At 43.0% G+C, this 16,519-nt stretch overlaps 1 protein-coding gene and 1 pseudogene across 1 annotated transcript; one reads left to right on the forward strand and one right to left on the reverse strand.

Moving 5' to 3' along the window:
* Nucleotides 1–830: 830 nt before the first annotated feature.
* On the reverse strand, nt 831–1,521 carry LOC123409458 (annotated as a pseudogene).
* An 8,609-nt stretch (nt 1,522–10,130) lies between these two features.
* Nucleotides 10,131–10,894, forward strand: LOC123412507. Its single transcript, XM_045105459.1, has one exon. The coding sequence runs from the start codon at nt 10,163–10,165 to the stop codon at nt 10,733–10,735; it is 573 nt and encodes a 190-aa protein (XP_044961394.1). The 5' UTR covers nt 10,131–10,162; the 3' UTR covers nt 10,736–10,894.
* The last annotated feature ends 5,625 nt before the right edge of the window (nt 10,895–16,519 follow it).

Genomic DNA, 16,519 nt, shown 5'->3' on the forward strand with positions numbered 1-16,519 from the left:
AGTACTTCCTCCGTTCCAAAATTATTGTCTTAGATTTGTCTATGTATGAATGTATCTAGTCACATTTTAATATTTAGATACACTCATTTCTAAATAAACCTAAGACAAGAACTTTGGGACGGAGGGAGTATTAAGTACACAATCATACTACCATGTGAAAAGGCATAGACACATTCTCTGGATATACACCATGCTCAATGAAACCAGAGGTACGTGTATTTTATACTAAAGTTATACAGTACATGGCAGAATCCTCTCAGTGTACTCATCTAAATTTTGAATACCCGAGGAATCGCATTCCATTATCTCTCTCCCTAGTTGGGAGGAGGGACATTTCCAATTTACAATCAGTTCATCAAAACAGAGTGTCACTTGATTTGACTTCGACACAGAAGTTGAGCCAATTATCTCTTAATTTAAAGTCACATTCAGTTAATCTCTTACCCTAGTTGGAAAGAGGGGCATTTCATCAGTTCATCAAGACAGAGTATCACTCACAACAAGATTAATTTCAACACAGAAGTTGAGTGTTAAGATGCATAATGACCACAATTCCATTAAGTCTACACAGTGGACTTCTTTTTTGTCGATCACCCAATGCAATGAACAAATACGATCATGAACATGAAAAATCCGACATGTTTACACCACAAAACATAGGTGAAACTTAACATACTACTTAAAAATTAACCCATGGAAGCCAAAACATTCATCACTTCCTATCAGCGGCCTTCATCAGCCATCACAACTAAATGCTCATGCTTTTGAACTGAAATAAGAAATTCCTGCAAACCTGCTATGTAAATGCCTGACGCAATAGAGCAAAAATCTCACTTCCGCGGCCTCCTACGGAGCACGAACACGTAGGATTCCTCGAAGGCTTACTCCGGGTCGAGGTGCTCCCGTGGCACCTTCTCGATCACCGGGAAGGCGGCGGGCACTGCGTCCCAGAAGGCCTGGTGCGCCTCGGGGGAGCTGATCTGGTACCCGAGGAGCACGACACCGCGCTCGGCGTCGGCGAGCGCGTCCATGGCGGCGACGAGGTGGGGCACTGGCTCCTGGACGTAGACAACGTCGGTGGCGACGACGAGGTCATAGCGGCGCGGCGCGGCGAGCTGGGCGAGGTGCGCGGGGTAGTTCCAGTGGAGCTGGGCGAGGCTGGGTAGTTCCAGTGGAGGTGGCGGCGGTTGCGGCGGAGGTTTTCGTGGAGCGCAGGGAGGACGGCGGCGGTTGTAGTAGGCGTGGTCGCAGCCCTTGACAAGCGCCGTCTCTTGGAGCGGGATCTGTTCGAGGCAGATCACGCACACCCCGCAGTCCCCCGCCGCCCGGTCGCCGTCGACACTGCCTCCCATGTCCGCCGCCTGCCAAAAACGAACAAGCCAAACCAGATCAGATCGCCGTATACCCACAGCAGGAGGAGCAGAATCGACCCGACAGAGATCTAGTGAGGGACCGAGCACTCACCTTGTCGTTGAGGGAGACTGGAGCCTGGAGGGCGGCGGAGGAACTGGCGGCGGCCATGGCAGTCGGCGGTCGGGGCGGTCGGTATGTTTTCCCTGTGCGTTCCCCTGTGTGGAGAGCGTCGACATGGCCGGAGGAGAAGCTGCTGGAGCGGGGAGGCACCGGAGGAAGAACAGGGGGAGACAGAGTAGGGGCGCTCGGAGGGAAGAAAGTGGCGGCTAGGGTAGAGGGAGAAGAGGGAGACGGCTGTGGGAGAGATGTATGTGTCGTTTTGCTGGGAACCCTAGTGGGTTTGGTGGGATCCGGCCCATCAACGTCGGGTGAGGCTGATCCAAATGTTTTTTTTTCTAAAAAATATAATACCTCAAAAAAATAACAAAAAACAATATAAATCTTCTAAAAAAATAAATATAATGAACGTTTTGAAATTTAAAGAATGTATCTATTATATCTATTCTCCATTGTATTTAAAAAGAACCTAAGGCTTCATATTTTACTCGATTTTCTCCCCACCATCCCTTCGTCCAGAGTAACCCAATAAACTAAACAAATCTAAAAACCCATCCGAGGCGGGGACGACGCGCTGGAGGGCTAGTACCACGAGAGGGTCGCGGGACGAACCTTGGAGGTGGAAGGGGTGGCCGCACTGGCGGCGGAGTAGTCGGGTGCCCCACGCGCTGCGACGACGTCAGTGTCGTGCCGGAGAAGTAGGAGGCGGTGGCGACCATGGATGGTCGATGGCTCCGCGTCGGCGTGGATTGGGGGCGGCTTCGGTGGAGGAAGTTTTCATTTTCCTTGTATGAAAAATTCATTTTCCATTTTTCAAGTGCCCAAAATGAGTTTTTTTGTGAAGGACCTACCGTATATTTGTAGCAAAATTAGACCAAATCATTTTTCTAACATACTAGGACATATTTAATGTACAATTGATCAAATGGTTGGGTGTTAAAGACTTTTATCGACCTCTCGTGAAAAAGACAAATTTTCGTTGAATCAGCTGAAAGCGGGTCAAGTTTGAACTGCAGCTACATTATAGTTTGATGTTTATTTTTTCTAAAAATTATTTCTAGGTGCACAAGTATCTATTTAATCATAGAAACACCAAAATATTTCCAAGAGTCAATCATTGGGTAGGAACGGTCATACCCGCTGTTTTGACCGCATTTTTAAATGGCCAGGAAAAATTCGAAACAAATTCAAAAAAATGGAAAACCATTGCATTGTGTCATTATATGTGACAAAGTTACCAGTAAAAATAATAAACTAGTAATACGACAATTATTTTAAATAAGTGTTCTTAGAAATGGGCTATCATATGTGAAGATTCATGGCTTTCAAGCCAAATGATCAATCTTATGGTCATATTAATAACATATTTTGTTGAAATGATATAATATTATGCACAAGGGTGCATATTGGAATGGCAAACAATGTTGATTAAGGAAGTTTTCATTTTCCTTCTATGAAAAATTCATTTTTCATTTTTCAAATGACCAAAATGAGTTTTTTTATGAAGGACGTACCATATATTTGTTTCAAAATTGGACCAAATCATTTTTATAAAATACTACTCCATATTTAATGTACAATTGACAAAATGGTTGGAGGTTAAAAACTTTTATCCACCTCTCGTGAAAAAGACAAATTTATGTCGATTCAGCTGGAAGCGGGTTAAATTTGAACTGCAACTGCATTATAGTTTGCTCTTTATTTTTCTCAAAAATCATTTATAGGTATATAAGTATCTATTTAATCAGAAATACATGGTGTGGTGCCTTGACGTTGAGGCTTGGATGGTGGTCGAAGGCCCAACTCCAGAGCGCATGAACTTGCATGCCAGCCGCATGGTCACCGCCTGACCGTTGCGTTGTCACACGTTCTAGGTGGAATATGCATGTCTCGTGGGTTGGACAATCCCTCGATAGGTGTTAGCAAGAAGAATACAATAGAAGAATCTCACGAGGAGACTGAACTAAGCTCAAACATGAATTAGCACCCAAGTGTTTGATTAGCGGTGCGGGTAATTCACATAGACAATGGGCCTAAATTTTGGCTGAGGATGATCATCTACTAAGGACACTCTGGCAAATTTTTAGCTCAAATGGATGAACCTAGGTGGCACTTGCTTTGCGAAGTAACACACTGTGCAGAAATATGAATGTTGGAGCTGGGATCAAATTAATGAATGGATTGAGCTGAAATTTGGTGTATGATGTTAATTTGGGCATATGAACGCACTGTATAAAATTTATACCATTTGGACATGCAAAAGTGACACTTCCTTCACAATGTGCCAATCTGGACAGAAAATGGTAATTGAAACTGGGCTCACATAGATGATTGGATTGAGCTGAAATTTGGAGGACGATGATAATTTGGGCACATTAAGGTACTGTAAAAATTTCATAAAATTTGGATAAATAAAAATTGTACTTCCTTCACAATGCTCTCTACTGAACAGAATATTGGGAAAAATATTGAGAGAAACTGGCTGAATTAAATGTGCTAAAATTTGGTGGAGTAAGGTTATATGGTCAGTGTCATCCCGTGGTAAATTTTCATCAACTATAAAGCAATATAAAATGTAGTTGTTTCACAAAATGAAAATATTACCAGAAAAAAAGATTGGATCATGAGCTCACATGGATTGTGAGATGTGGCTACAATTTTATGGAGAGCTATGTTTTGGGCACATTGATGATGTGGAAAAAATTCAACTCATCAGGATATTCCTATCTAGTACTTCCTTCACAAAGCTATTAGCTGAACACAAACTTTGGATATTTGCTGAGAAAGATTTACTAGGCAAATCGTTACAAAAGTTTTCATGAGGCAATGATTTGGTTAGGAAAGAGTGCCCAAAAGATATGAGGGTAATCAAAGAAATAGAAATAGCACTTCCTTCATGAAGTATTATTCTGAACATAATAGGAAAATGAATATTGCTGAATTATTTTTGAACTATGGAAGGAAGAGTTTTCACATATATAAGAAATATATGATCTAAAGTATTTATGAGAATTTTTGGAATGATAGAATAGTAGGTTGCTTCACAAACTAGGATGAGGTGGGATATAATGGACCCACGAGTGACATGGCAACATAGTTAGAACATGTTACGACATTTTTACAATCGTCGTAAAAGTTATGACGATCTCATCTTATGCGGTTACGACGTTTTTGACTCACATCGTCATAATTTATATGTAGATTTGATCTCCTTAAACGGTTTACGACGACCTCGGATGAAATCGTCATAAATTTATGACGAATTCATCAACGACATTTTAAAAAACATCACATATGAGCATATTTCTTGTAGTGTTTGTTATTTTCAATTAAAAACTATGTTTATTAAAATTCTTTTTGCATATTTGAGAATTTGACAAAACTATGAAAATGAAAAGTGTTTGAAATTTAATAAGTAATTCAAAACTATTTTCTATTTTCAAAATTAATTATTTTGACTATCCAAACTATTAAATATTTTGTTATTTTCAATTAAAAACTATGTTTATTAAAATTCTTTTTGCATATTTGAGAATTTGACAAAACTATGATAACGAAAAGTGTTTGAAATTGAATAAATAATTCAAAACTATTTTGTATTTTCAAAAGTAATTATTTTGACTATCCAAACTATTAACTATTTTGTTATTTTCAATTAAAAAACTATTCTTTTGAGCTAGTTGACCCTGAAATTGAAAAGCACTACAAATGAACTCTGAAAATGTTGAAAGTTGGCATGCTATCATCATTTCACCCACATAGAATGTGTTAAAAAGTTGAGAGGGCTACGAAAAAAACTAGATGCACTTCGTGTACAAAACGGACAATATCTCTCGAAGTATCGGGGTTTCGAACGAGAACTCATCTCTTACAAAGGGATTTCATTTTTTTGAACTTATTTGAACTCCATACTTTTTGTGTGTTCAAAATGCACCATTCAAAAGCACATCACAAAATTTCAACAATTTCTGACTTAATTTGGTATTTTTCGTGCATTTACTTATTTGTTTTGAGCTAGTTGACCCTAAAATTGAAAAGCACTACAAATGAACTTTGAAAATGTTGAAAGTTGGCATGCTATCATCATTTCACCCACATAGCATGTGTTAAAAAGTTGAGAGGGCTACGACAAAAACTGGATGCACTTCGTGTACAAAACGGACAATCTCTCTCGAAGTATCAGCGTTTCGAACGATAACTCATCTCTTACAAAGGTTTATTAAAATTCTTTTTGCATATTTGAGAATTTGACAAAACTATGAAAATGAAAAGTGTTTGAAATTTAGTACATTCCATACATGCATTACATAAAAGGTTTAATACATTATTACATTATTGCACCAATATTCCTATCTATTATTTCTGTTTTCTTCTGGGTCGTAGCCATGGAGAATCTTCATCATTCAGTAGGATGCTTGGGTCAGTTTTCACTTTGAAGGGCCGAATTTCATGAAACTTATTATAATCTTCTGACATGTCTGTCTTGTCATCTACTCCCACGATGTTTCTTTTCCCTGAAAGAACTATGTGGCGTTTTGGCTCATCGGACGATATCTTCTTTTGCTGATTTCTTTTTCTCGTTTTTGTAGACATGTCCTTCACATAGAAAACCTGAGCGACATCATTGGCTAGGACAAATGGTTCGTCCATGTACGCAAGATTGTTGAGATCCACTGTTGTCATGTCATACTTTTGGTATACAACTACCCCACCTCCTGTCAGCTTCACCCATTTGCACCGAAACAAAGGGATCTTAAAAGTAGGTCCATAGTCAAGTTCCCATATCTCCTCTATGTACCCGTAATATGTTTTGAAACAGTGCCCATTCTCGTCTGTTGCATCAAAGCGGACACCACTATTTTGGTTGGTGCTCTTTTTATCTTGGGCAACCGTGTAAAATGTATTCCCATTTATCTCATACCCTTGAAAAGTACATATAGTCGAAGATGGTGGCCTGGCCAAACAGTACAGCTGATCTCCAACGGTGCCGTCATTCATGAGATGTGTCTGTAACCAACTGCCGAAAGTCTTCTCGTGTTCCCCTTTAATCCAAGAGTCAGCCTTCCCCGGGTTTTCGGAGCGTAGAATATTCTTGTGTCTCGCGATATACGGAGCCACCACGGTGGAATTGTGTAAAACTGTGTAGTGTGCTTGAGAGAAAGAATGCCCGTCCATACATACTTTTGCTTTCCTTCCTAGAGTGCCTTTTCCTGTCAGCCTACCCTCATACCGAGATTCAGGAACACCAATCGGCTTAAGGTCAGGAAGAAAGTCCACACAAAACTCAATGACCTCCTCTGTTCCATAGCCCTTGGAGATGCTTCCTTCTGGCCTAGCACGGTGACGAACATATTTTTTAAGACTCCCATGAACCTCTCGAAGGGGAACATATTGTGTAGAAACACAGGACCGAGAATTATAATCTCTTCGACTAGGTGAACTAGGAGGTGTGTCATTATATTGAAGAAGGATGGCGGGAACAACAACTCAAAGCTGACCAGACATTGGACCACATCAATCTGTAACCCTGATAGACTTTCTCGATCGATTACCTTATGAGAAATTGCATTGAGGAATGCACATACCTTCACAACTGCCAGGCGAACATTTTCCGGTAGAATTCTCCTCAATGCAACCGGAAGCAATTGCGTCATAAGCACGTGGCAGTCATGAGACTTTAGGTTTTGGAAATTTTTTGTCTTTCATATTTACGATTCCCTTTATATTCGACGAGAAGCCAGTCGGGACCTTGATACTGAAAAGGACTTCAAAGAAGATTTCCTTCTCTTCCTTAGTAAGAACGTAGCTGGCACGCCCTTGAGACTGCCCTGGATGCATGCCATCTCTTCCTTTATGACGTTTCTGGTCCTCCCGTGCTTACGGTGTATCTTTTGACTTCCCATACAAGCCTAGGAAGCCTAGAATATTCACGCAGAGATTCTTCGTCGGGTGCGTCACGTCGATTGCCGAGCGGACCTCATGGACTTCCCAGTAGGGTAGCTCCCAAAATATAGATTTCTTCTTCCACATGGGTACGTGCTTATCAGGGTCGTTAGGAACAGGTTGGCTGCCAGGACCCTTTCCAAAGATTACTTTTAAATCTTTGACCATATCAAATACTTCAGCACCAGTACGGATGATAGGCTTCCCCCGGGGCTCTGCCTTGCCATTGAAATGCTTGCCTTTTTTCTTTAAGGGATGCTTGGGCGGAAGAAAACGACGATTGTACGGGTACACATTCTTCCTACATTTGTCCAGATATATACTTTCTGTCTGATCCAAACAGTGCGTGCATGCATTGTATCCCTTGTTTGACTGTCCTGAAATGTTACTAAGAGCAGGCCAATCATTGATGGTTACGAAAAGCAACGCTCGAAGGTCAAATTCCTCTTGTTTGTGCTCGTCCCACACACGTACACCTGGTTCGGCCCACAGCTGTAAAAGTTCATCAACTAATGGCCTTAGGTATACATCAATATCGTTGCCGGGTTGCTTTGGACCTTGGATAAGCACTGGCATCATAATGAACTTCCGCTTCATGCACAACCAAGGAGGAAGGTTGTAGATACATAGAGTAACGGGCTAGGTGCTGTGACTGCAACTCTGCTCCCCAAAATGATTCATGCCATCTGTACTCAGACCTAACCATAAGTTCCTTGCGTTAGCTGTAAATCTCGGGAACTCTCTCTCGATTTTTCTCCACTGCTGACCATCAGCGGTGTGCCTCAACTTATCGTCTTTCATACGATCTTCCATGTGCCATCGCAACAACTTCGCATGATCTTTATTTCTGAACAGACGTTTCAACCGTGGTATTATAGGAGCATACCACATCACCTTGGCAGGAACCCTCTTCCTGGGTGGCTCGCCCTCAATATCACCAGGGTCATCTTTTCTGATCTTATACCGCAATGCAGTGCATACCGGGCATTTATCCATATTCTCGTACTTCTCACCGCGGTAGAGGATGCAGTCATTAGGGCATGCATGTATCTTCTGCAAGTCTAATCCTAGAGGGCAGACAAGCTTCTTTGCTCCGTACGTGCTGGCGGGCAATTCGTTCTTTCTTGGAAGCATCTTCTTCATTAGTACCAGCAACTTTTTGAATGACGAGTCAGTCACATCGGTCTCTGCCTTCCACTTCAGCAATTCCAGTGTGCTACCCAGCTTCTTCTAGCTATCTTCACAAGTTGGGTACAACAATTTGTTGTGGTCCTGTAACATCTGCTCGAACTGCAACCTCTCCTTTTCTGTGTCGCAACCTCGCCATGCATCAGAAATGACCCGGCCAAGATCAACAGCGGGCTCATCTGGTTCCCGTTCTTCATCCTGGTCTTCTTCTTCATTGTCTTCCATTGCGGTATCAGCATACTCAGGGAACATAGATCGGTAGTTGTCATCATCGTTCTCTTCTTCTTCATCGTCGTCTTCTATCATAACCCCTCTTTCTCCGTGCTTGGTCCAAACATTATAGCCCGACATAAAACCGGACCGAAGCAGGTGGCTCTGAATGACTCTTGAGGAAGTGTAATCCTTCTCATTCCGACATTAAACACATGGACAAAACGTATAGCCACCACCATGCTTGTTCGCATCGGCTGCATCTCGAAAAGAATGCACGCCTTCTCTGTAAGCGGTTGTGCGTCGATCACCGTACATCCGTGGATGGCTCATCTGTGTTATACGACAGTATATCAAATACAATCACGATCCTAAAAATTAGTACCACACGGTCTAAACGAGGAAATATAGTTGCTAACCTTTTAGAATAAGTAGAAATAAAGAGGAAGATGTTTAAGCGTGGCTCAGGCATCTCATATCGTAGTTGTGTTCGGTGAACTGAGGCGGCATCGCTCTAACACACATTTCAACAAACACCTCTGGTGCATCAAAAAAAAGTGGAGAGCTAGCACACACCCACAATCCTCCATCCAAGAAAAATGGAAGGAAGAGGGGAGAGGGGGGCTGTGCTATATATAGGCAGAGGACTTTAGTCCCGGTTTGAGACACAAACCGGGACTAAAGGTGGCGCACATGCGGGCTGCCCACCGCGTAGCCCTTTAGTCCTGGTTTGGGACACGAACCGGGACCGAAGGCTCCTTACGGACTGGGACTAAAGCCTCGAGGGAGGCATTGAGAATTGAGGCGACGTGGCCGGGCCTTTAGTCCCGGTCCAGAGGCAGGCCGGGACTAAAGGGTCCCGGCCAAAGGCCCGTTTTCTACTAGTGATATGGACCTAACTATTTGCGCACATAATTTATTGCATGACTAATTAATTGCACTAGAGGTTTCATTTCCAAATTGATTCGGTGCTCAATTTTCTGATTTTGTTTTCACATTAATGGATGGGTGCCAAACTACCAACTCCCCTTTAATATTTAAGATTCTATGTAGAGTATATTGGGTATTAATGTCAAATATGCAGTACAAATCTTAGCTTCTATACAAATATTTACTCCTCTTTTTTTTTACAAACATATATATTCCTTACTTGGCATCATGTACAGGTGTTGACCATGCGGCGCATCACATCTTCACCCGTCACTCCAGATCATTTATAAAATCAAATCGATTGATTAGATGTACAATCTTCTTTGAAAAATTCTAAATTCACATCCCACATATAGTGGAATGTTGTGCTTGGTAGCTCGGACAGCAAGCATATCTCCTCACAAAGAGACACGAGCGCTCTATGGCTATGGCGAAGATCATTCTCCTCCTCGTCGTCCTAGTGCCCATTCGCATGGCAGCCGCTCGGAGGGATTGCCCCAAGGTGCCGTTACTGGGCGCTGTGGCGGCCTGCCAGAAGGCGTGCGGCACGAAGCTCATGCACGACCTCTGCATCAGCATGATGCGCCAAGGCGGTGCCGACATGTCCCCATCGCACATGGAAAGGGCCACCGTATACGCGATCCTCGCGGCGCACTCCGCCGGGAATTCGTTCGACGACACGAAGCTCGCCGCGAGCAACCAGCTCAGCCAGAACTCGTCGCTCTCCACCACGCTGAGGAATGCCTACGAGGGGTGCATGAACGACTACGCACCGGCGGACAGCTCCATCGACCACATCGCCGACGAGGCGCTCCCCAGCTGCCGCTTCAAGGGCCTCGCCGACGAGTACACGCGTGTGATAACTAGTGTGGAGAAGTGTAGGGTCCGGCTGTTGTCGCCGACTCTGGTCAAGACGCCACTGTACCCCATGGTGTTGGCCGACCGGAACAAAGCAGTGCTAGCGAACTTGCTTGGTAAACTGTTAGGCATATGAGTGTGCGCTTGGTCAAGATGCAGTCTGTACACCAAAGAGCAAATAATAAATATAGGCATTGCCGCATTGGGCAAAGCGCAACATAGTTTTACATGCATCGCTGCATTGTCCGGGGTGGATCTAGGATTTGCTGCCAGGTTAGGCTAATATGTTAAGCTTCTTTGAATTCGAGGCTCCTGATGTGCCATGGTGTTATAAGTCGGTTGTGGGCTCGATTATAAGAGTTTGCTTCCCTGGTTAACTATGCCTGAGACTACAACAGTGTCACATAGCAACAAAAGAACACACATGTTTGCAAACCGATCTACGAACCCACCACGGAGGAGTCGAGGATGAAGATTTGCCTAAGGGTGTGTTTGGTAGATGTTTCCATCCTAGAATAGTTGTTTCCATTTAACTGCAATTGTTTGGTAGTCATGTATATGCTGAGACATGTCGAACTGAGACTGTGTTTGATAGTCTGTATCAAATGAGGTTTTGACGTCAATACAACATGTCGACAATTAACACATAATTCTATGAATATACATCAACATTTCATTATTTCACACAAGATTTACATGGATTGATGTCACTGACCAATAAAGTGCATGATTATACAATAGGTCAATTGATGGCACCAACCAAATAAGCACCTACACATGATTTTACAATCTGTGACCTCTGAAAAATACTGAAATAATTAACACAGATCTCAGTAGCATTGAAATAATTATCCTGAAGACTCGCAACAGAAAATCTGAAGATAGACTATACAAATTAGCACAAATCCGCACCTTGCTGCACAAAATCTGAAAGAGGAGCAGAACGGAGGAGGGAAGGAGAAGCAGAAAATGGGAAGAAGAGAGGAGGGAGGGGGCAGAGGAGTCCGGATCTGGCCACAACCAACGGTGGATGGACGTCGGCGACCAGCAGATCTACCGGCGACGCGAGCTTGCAGGGACGGCGGCGGCTTCAAGCTCAAATCCATTCATGGCGCCGACGGATCCATCAGAAAGGAAATGGACGAGAGATGGGAGAGAGAGGGAAAAGGAAGGCAAGGGAAGGACGGAGAGGTAGGAGGAGTGGCGTAGCGATTGGCGGGCTTGCCGGCGTTGCGGCTGCGGGCGACGCTCCGAGCGGCGTCGCGGAAACGGGCGCGGGAGCTCAGGCATGGTTGTTCAAGAGAGGGTGGGTCGTGTGTATACCTGGCCCGGCCCGGACCGAATATCTCGGGTCAGGCCCAGCCTGGTCCTCCTCGATATACGAAGCCATAAAGGTGGAACTTTTTAGAATTGTGTAGTGTGCTTGAATGAAAAAATGCCCGTCCCTACATATCACTACTTTCTTTCCTAGTGTGCATTTTCCACTCAGTCTTCCCTCATGCCGCGATTCAGGAACACCAATCGTCTTAAGGTCAGGAAGAAAGTCTACACAGAATCCAATGACCTCCTCTGTTCCATGGCCCTTGAAGATGCTTCCTTCTGACCTAACATGGTTATGAACATATTTCTTTAAGAATCCTATAAAACCTCTCGAAGGAGAACATATTGTGTAGAAATACAGAACCGAGAATGAAAATCTCGTCGACAAGTTAAACTAGGAGATGCGTCATAATATTGAATAACGACGGGGGAACACCAACTCAAAACTGACAAGACATTGGACCACATCCTTCTGTAGCCTTTTCAGACGTTCTCGATCGATTACCTTCTGAGATATTGCATTGAGAATGCGCATAGCTTCACAATGGGTAATCGAACATTTTTCGGTAGAATCCCCCTCAATGCAACCGGAAGCAACTGCGTCATAATCACGTGGCAATCATAAGACTTCAGGTTCTGGATTTTTTCTCTGCCATATTTATTATTTCGTTTATATTAGACGAGAAGCCAGCGGGGACCTTCATACTGCTCAGTCATTTAAAAAATATTTCCTTCTCTACTTTGGTAAGAGTGTAGCTGCTTAAGTATTGACGCACTTTATCAGTCTTCTTATCGTATGGGTCTTTCATACGTTGTTGCTCCTCCCGTTCGTTTGTTGTATCTTTTGTCTTCCCATACACTCCCAGGAAGCCGAGCAGGTTCACACAAAGATTCTTCGTCATGTGCATCACGTCGATTGAAGACCTGATCTCTAGGTGTTTCCAATAGTGTAGCTCCCAAAATAAAGATTTCTTTTTCCACATGGGCACATGTCCGGTAACGTCGTCTTTCGGAATAGATTGACCGCCAGGACCCTTTTCAAAGATTACTATTTGATCTAAATCCTTTACCATAGCCAATAACTCATCACCAGTAGGGAGGTTAGGCTTCTGTCGGTGATCTGCCTCACCGTTGAAATGCTTGCCTTTCTTTCTTACGGGATGATTGGTCGGAAGAAATTGACGACATCCTTGGTAGACAACCTTCTTAGATTTTTTCAAATATGTACCTTTAGTCTTATTTAAAAAGTGCGTGCATGCATTGTATCCCTTGTTTGACTGTCTTGAAATGTTACTAAGAGCAGGCGAACCATTGATGGTTACGAACAACAATGCTCGTAGGTCAAATTCTTGCTGTTTGTGCTCATCCCACACACGTACACCTGGTTTGGCCCACAACTGCAAAAGTTCATCAACTAATGGCCTTAGGTACACATCAATGTCGTTGACGGGTTGCTTCGGTCCTTGGATGAGCACTGGCATCATAATGAACTTTTGCTTCATGCACAACAAAGGAGGAAGGTTGTAGATACATAGAGTCACGGGCCAGGTGTTGTGACTACAGCTCTACTCCTCAAAAGGATTTATGCCGTCTGTACTTAGACCAAGCCATAAGTCACTAGTAGAAAACAGGGCTTTGGTTCGGGCCTGGCCAGCCCATTAGTCCCGGTTCTTCACAAACCGGGACCCATGAGGGCATTAGTCCCGGTTCATGACCCCAGGGGGCCGGTCGGGGCCTCGTGGGCATTGGTCCCGGTTCGTGTGGACCCATTTGTCCCGGTTCTAGGAATGAACCAGGACCAATGGGCCGTGCTCCTGGCCCACATCCATTGGTACCGGTTCATGCCTTGAACCGGTTTAGAAGGGGGGGCTTTAGCCCCGGTTTATGCCACGAACCGGGACAAATAATTTGGCTATATATACCCATCGTCGCGGCAGAGCACTCTGTTTTTTCTGGCCGACGAGGGGAGGGCATTTGGGTGCTCTAGCTCACCTCCTATGCACATGAGGTGTTCGATGAAATGCCCGAGCCACACTAGTTAAGCTTTCTCCTCTCGAAGCTCGACCACGAAGCTCCATTTTTTCCTAGATTTGTCTAGATTTAGCGGTCCGTCACGCCCCGTCCCCGTTTTCACCGCTGGGGCACATCCATGTGTACGTCCGCAATGTCGTCTGCAAGCTCCTCCGCGGACAGTGAGGTAAGTCGATTTGGATTTTCGGTTGACATTGGATTTGGGGATTTCTCATCTAGGGTTTCGCGGGATGGGCCGTAATATGCGCCTTTCTGGATCGTAGGTGGATGGTTGCGGGATTGTGCAGTTCCAATCCGAGATTTTCATTCCCAATCCAAGTTTCTACGGTCTTGAGGAGCGCTCGAATCACTGTTGCCCGGGGCATGGGCTAATTCCTGCTCGTCGTGTTTCTTGGGGTGGAGCAAGCACGGGAAGAAGGATTTTGGGTTGTCCACTCGATGTAATTCCTCCAAACATCATTTGGTACTCCGTTTTCATCGATTTATTGCAAAGTTATGAATTTCACCTAATTATGTGAACTCTGATTTAACAACTTTCTGATGAGTGTGATTGGGTTGTTTGGATTGATCCCCCTCCCACTGAGCTAGTGGGGAAAGCTTTTGAGGAGCTCCATGGTGGCCTTGAACGTAGTTGGATCAAAGCTAGTAGGATGGAGAAGAAGGTTATGGATCTGAACAATGAAAACAAAAAATGCAATTGAAGTTGAAGAAAAGAAATGAGCTCATCGAAACAATGGGTTTTCTCTTTGTTCTTCGCATCAACATTGTGGCTAGTTTAGTTTTTATTTGGTCTAAGCAAGCCAATTAAGTGGCAGTGTGTGTGTTATGTTCAAGGCCATCATCGTGTAATGGATATCATGTATTGTGTTAAAATTGTCACCACTGCCAACTTGGAACCTTTTTAGAGTTCATTTCAAATGTTTTTCAATTTCATGGTCTTATAGCTCAAAATAATCAATAAATGCATGAAATATAACAAATGAAGTCAAAAAGGGTTGTAAATTGATGATGTGGCTTTGAATGGTGCATTTTGAACACAGAAAAACTATGGAGTTCAAATAAGTTCAAAAAAATGAAATCCCTTTGTAACAGACGAGTTTCTGTATGAAACCCTGATACTTCGAAAGAGATTGTCCGTTTTGTACACAAAGTGCATCCAGTTTTTGCCGTAACCCTCTCAACTTTCCCGCACATGCTATGTGGATGAAATGATGATACCATGCCAACTTGGAACCTTTTTAGAGTTTATTTCAAATGCTTTTCAATTTCATGGTCTTATAGCTCAAAATAATCAGTAAATGCATGAAAATAACAAATGAAGTCAGAAAGGGTTGTAAATTGATGATGTGGCTTTGAACGGTGCATTTTGAACACAGAAAAACTATGGAGTTCAAATAAGTTCAAAAAAATGAAATCCCTTTGTAAGAGACGAGTTTCCGTATGAAACCCTCATACTTCGAAAGATATTGTCCGTTTTATACACGAAGTGCATCCAGTTTTTGCCGTAACCCTCTCAACTTTCTCGCACATGCTATGTGGGTGAAATGATGATACCATGCCAACTTGGAACCTTTTCACTGTTCATTTCAAATGCTTTTCAATTTCATGGTCTTTCAACTAAAATTATATAGAATTCATGCAACTAAAATTATCAAAGTATTTTTTGTTCAAAACTTTAAAAGAAAAAAGAATTATCATAAAAGAAAATAAATAAGTAATTATAATTTTTTTACAAACTTTAATATCAAAAAGAATTATCATAAAAGAAAATAAATAAGTAATTAGAAAAAAAGAAAAAGAACCTGTATCAAATAAAATGCCTTTGTAACCGCCATAGAACTGGTACTAAAGGAATCAACTAAAAAAGAGGAATCAACTAAAAAGCTTTTATAAACCTCTAGTATGATTAAAACTAAAATTATATAGAATTTATGCAACTAAAATTATCAAAGTATTTTCTGTTCAAAACATTAAAAGCAAAAAGAATTATCATAAAAGAAAATAAATAAGTAATACGAATTTTGTTACAAACTTTAATAACAAAAAGAATTATCAAAAAAGAAAATAAATAAGTAATTAGAAACAAAAAAGAAAGAAAAAAACTGGAATTTTTGAAAAAAGAAGTGCCACCTACATGGCCACCACGGCGTGCATACGACTAGAAACCCATTACTAGGGCCAGGATGTAGGCCCGCAGTAGGCCCAATAGGCCCACAAGCATACATAATGATTTTAGGCCCGTAAGCCTGCAGTAGAGAGGAGCTCAAAGTGGTTGGTTCGGCACGGCTTATAAACCACTCCGAGCCCTCTCGGCTAACGAGGTGGGACTAAAGATAGCACCGCACCGTGCAAGGCCTTTGGTCCCGGTTGGTGGCACCAACCGGGACTAAAGGGGGGCATTGGTACCGGTTGGTACCACCAACCGGGACCAAAGGCCACTGCTTCCCCCCATTCGGGCTACTGAAAAGAGACCTTTGGTCCCGGTTGGTGACACCAACCGGTACCAATGCCCCCTTTAGTCCCGGTTGGTGCCACCAACCGGGACCAAATGCCTCTGCTTCCCTCCCTT

The sequence above is a fragment of the Hordeum vulgare genome, chromosome 7H, assembly GCF_904849725.1.
Source record: "Hordeum vulgare subsp. vulgare chromosome 7H, MorexV3_pseudomolecules_assembly, whole genome shotgun sequence".
Classification (NCBI taxonomy): Eukaryota; Viridiplantae; Streptophyta; class Magnoliopsida; order Poales; family Poaceae; genus Hordeum; species Hordeum vulgare.

What these genes read in the sequence shown, in the direction of transcription:
- LOC123412507 (XM_045105459.1), top strand. Translation starts at nt 10,163, where the DNA reads ATGGCTATGGCGAAGATCATTCTCCTCCTCGTCGTCCTAGTGCCCATT.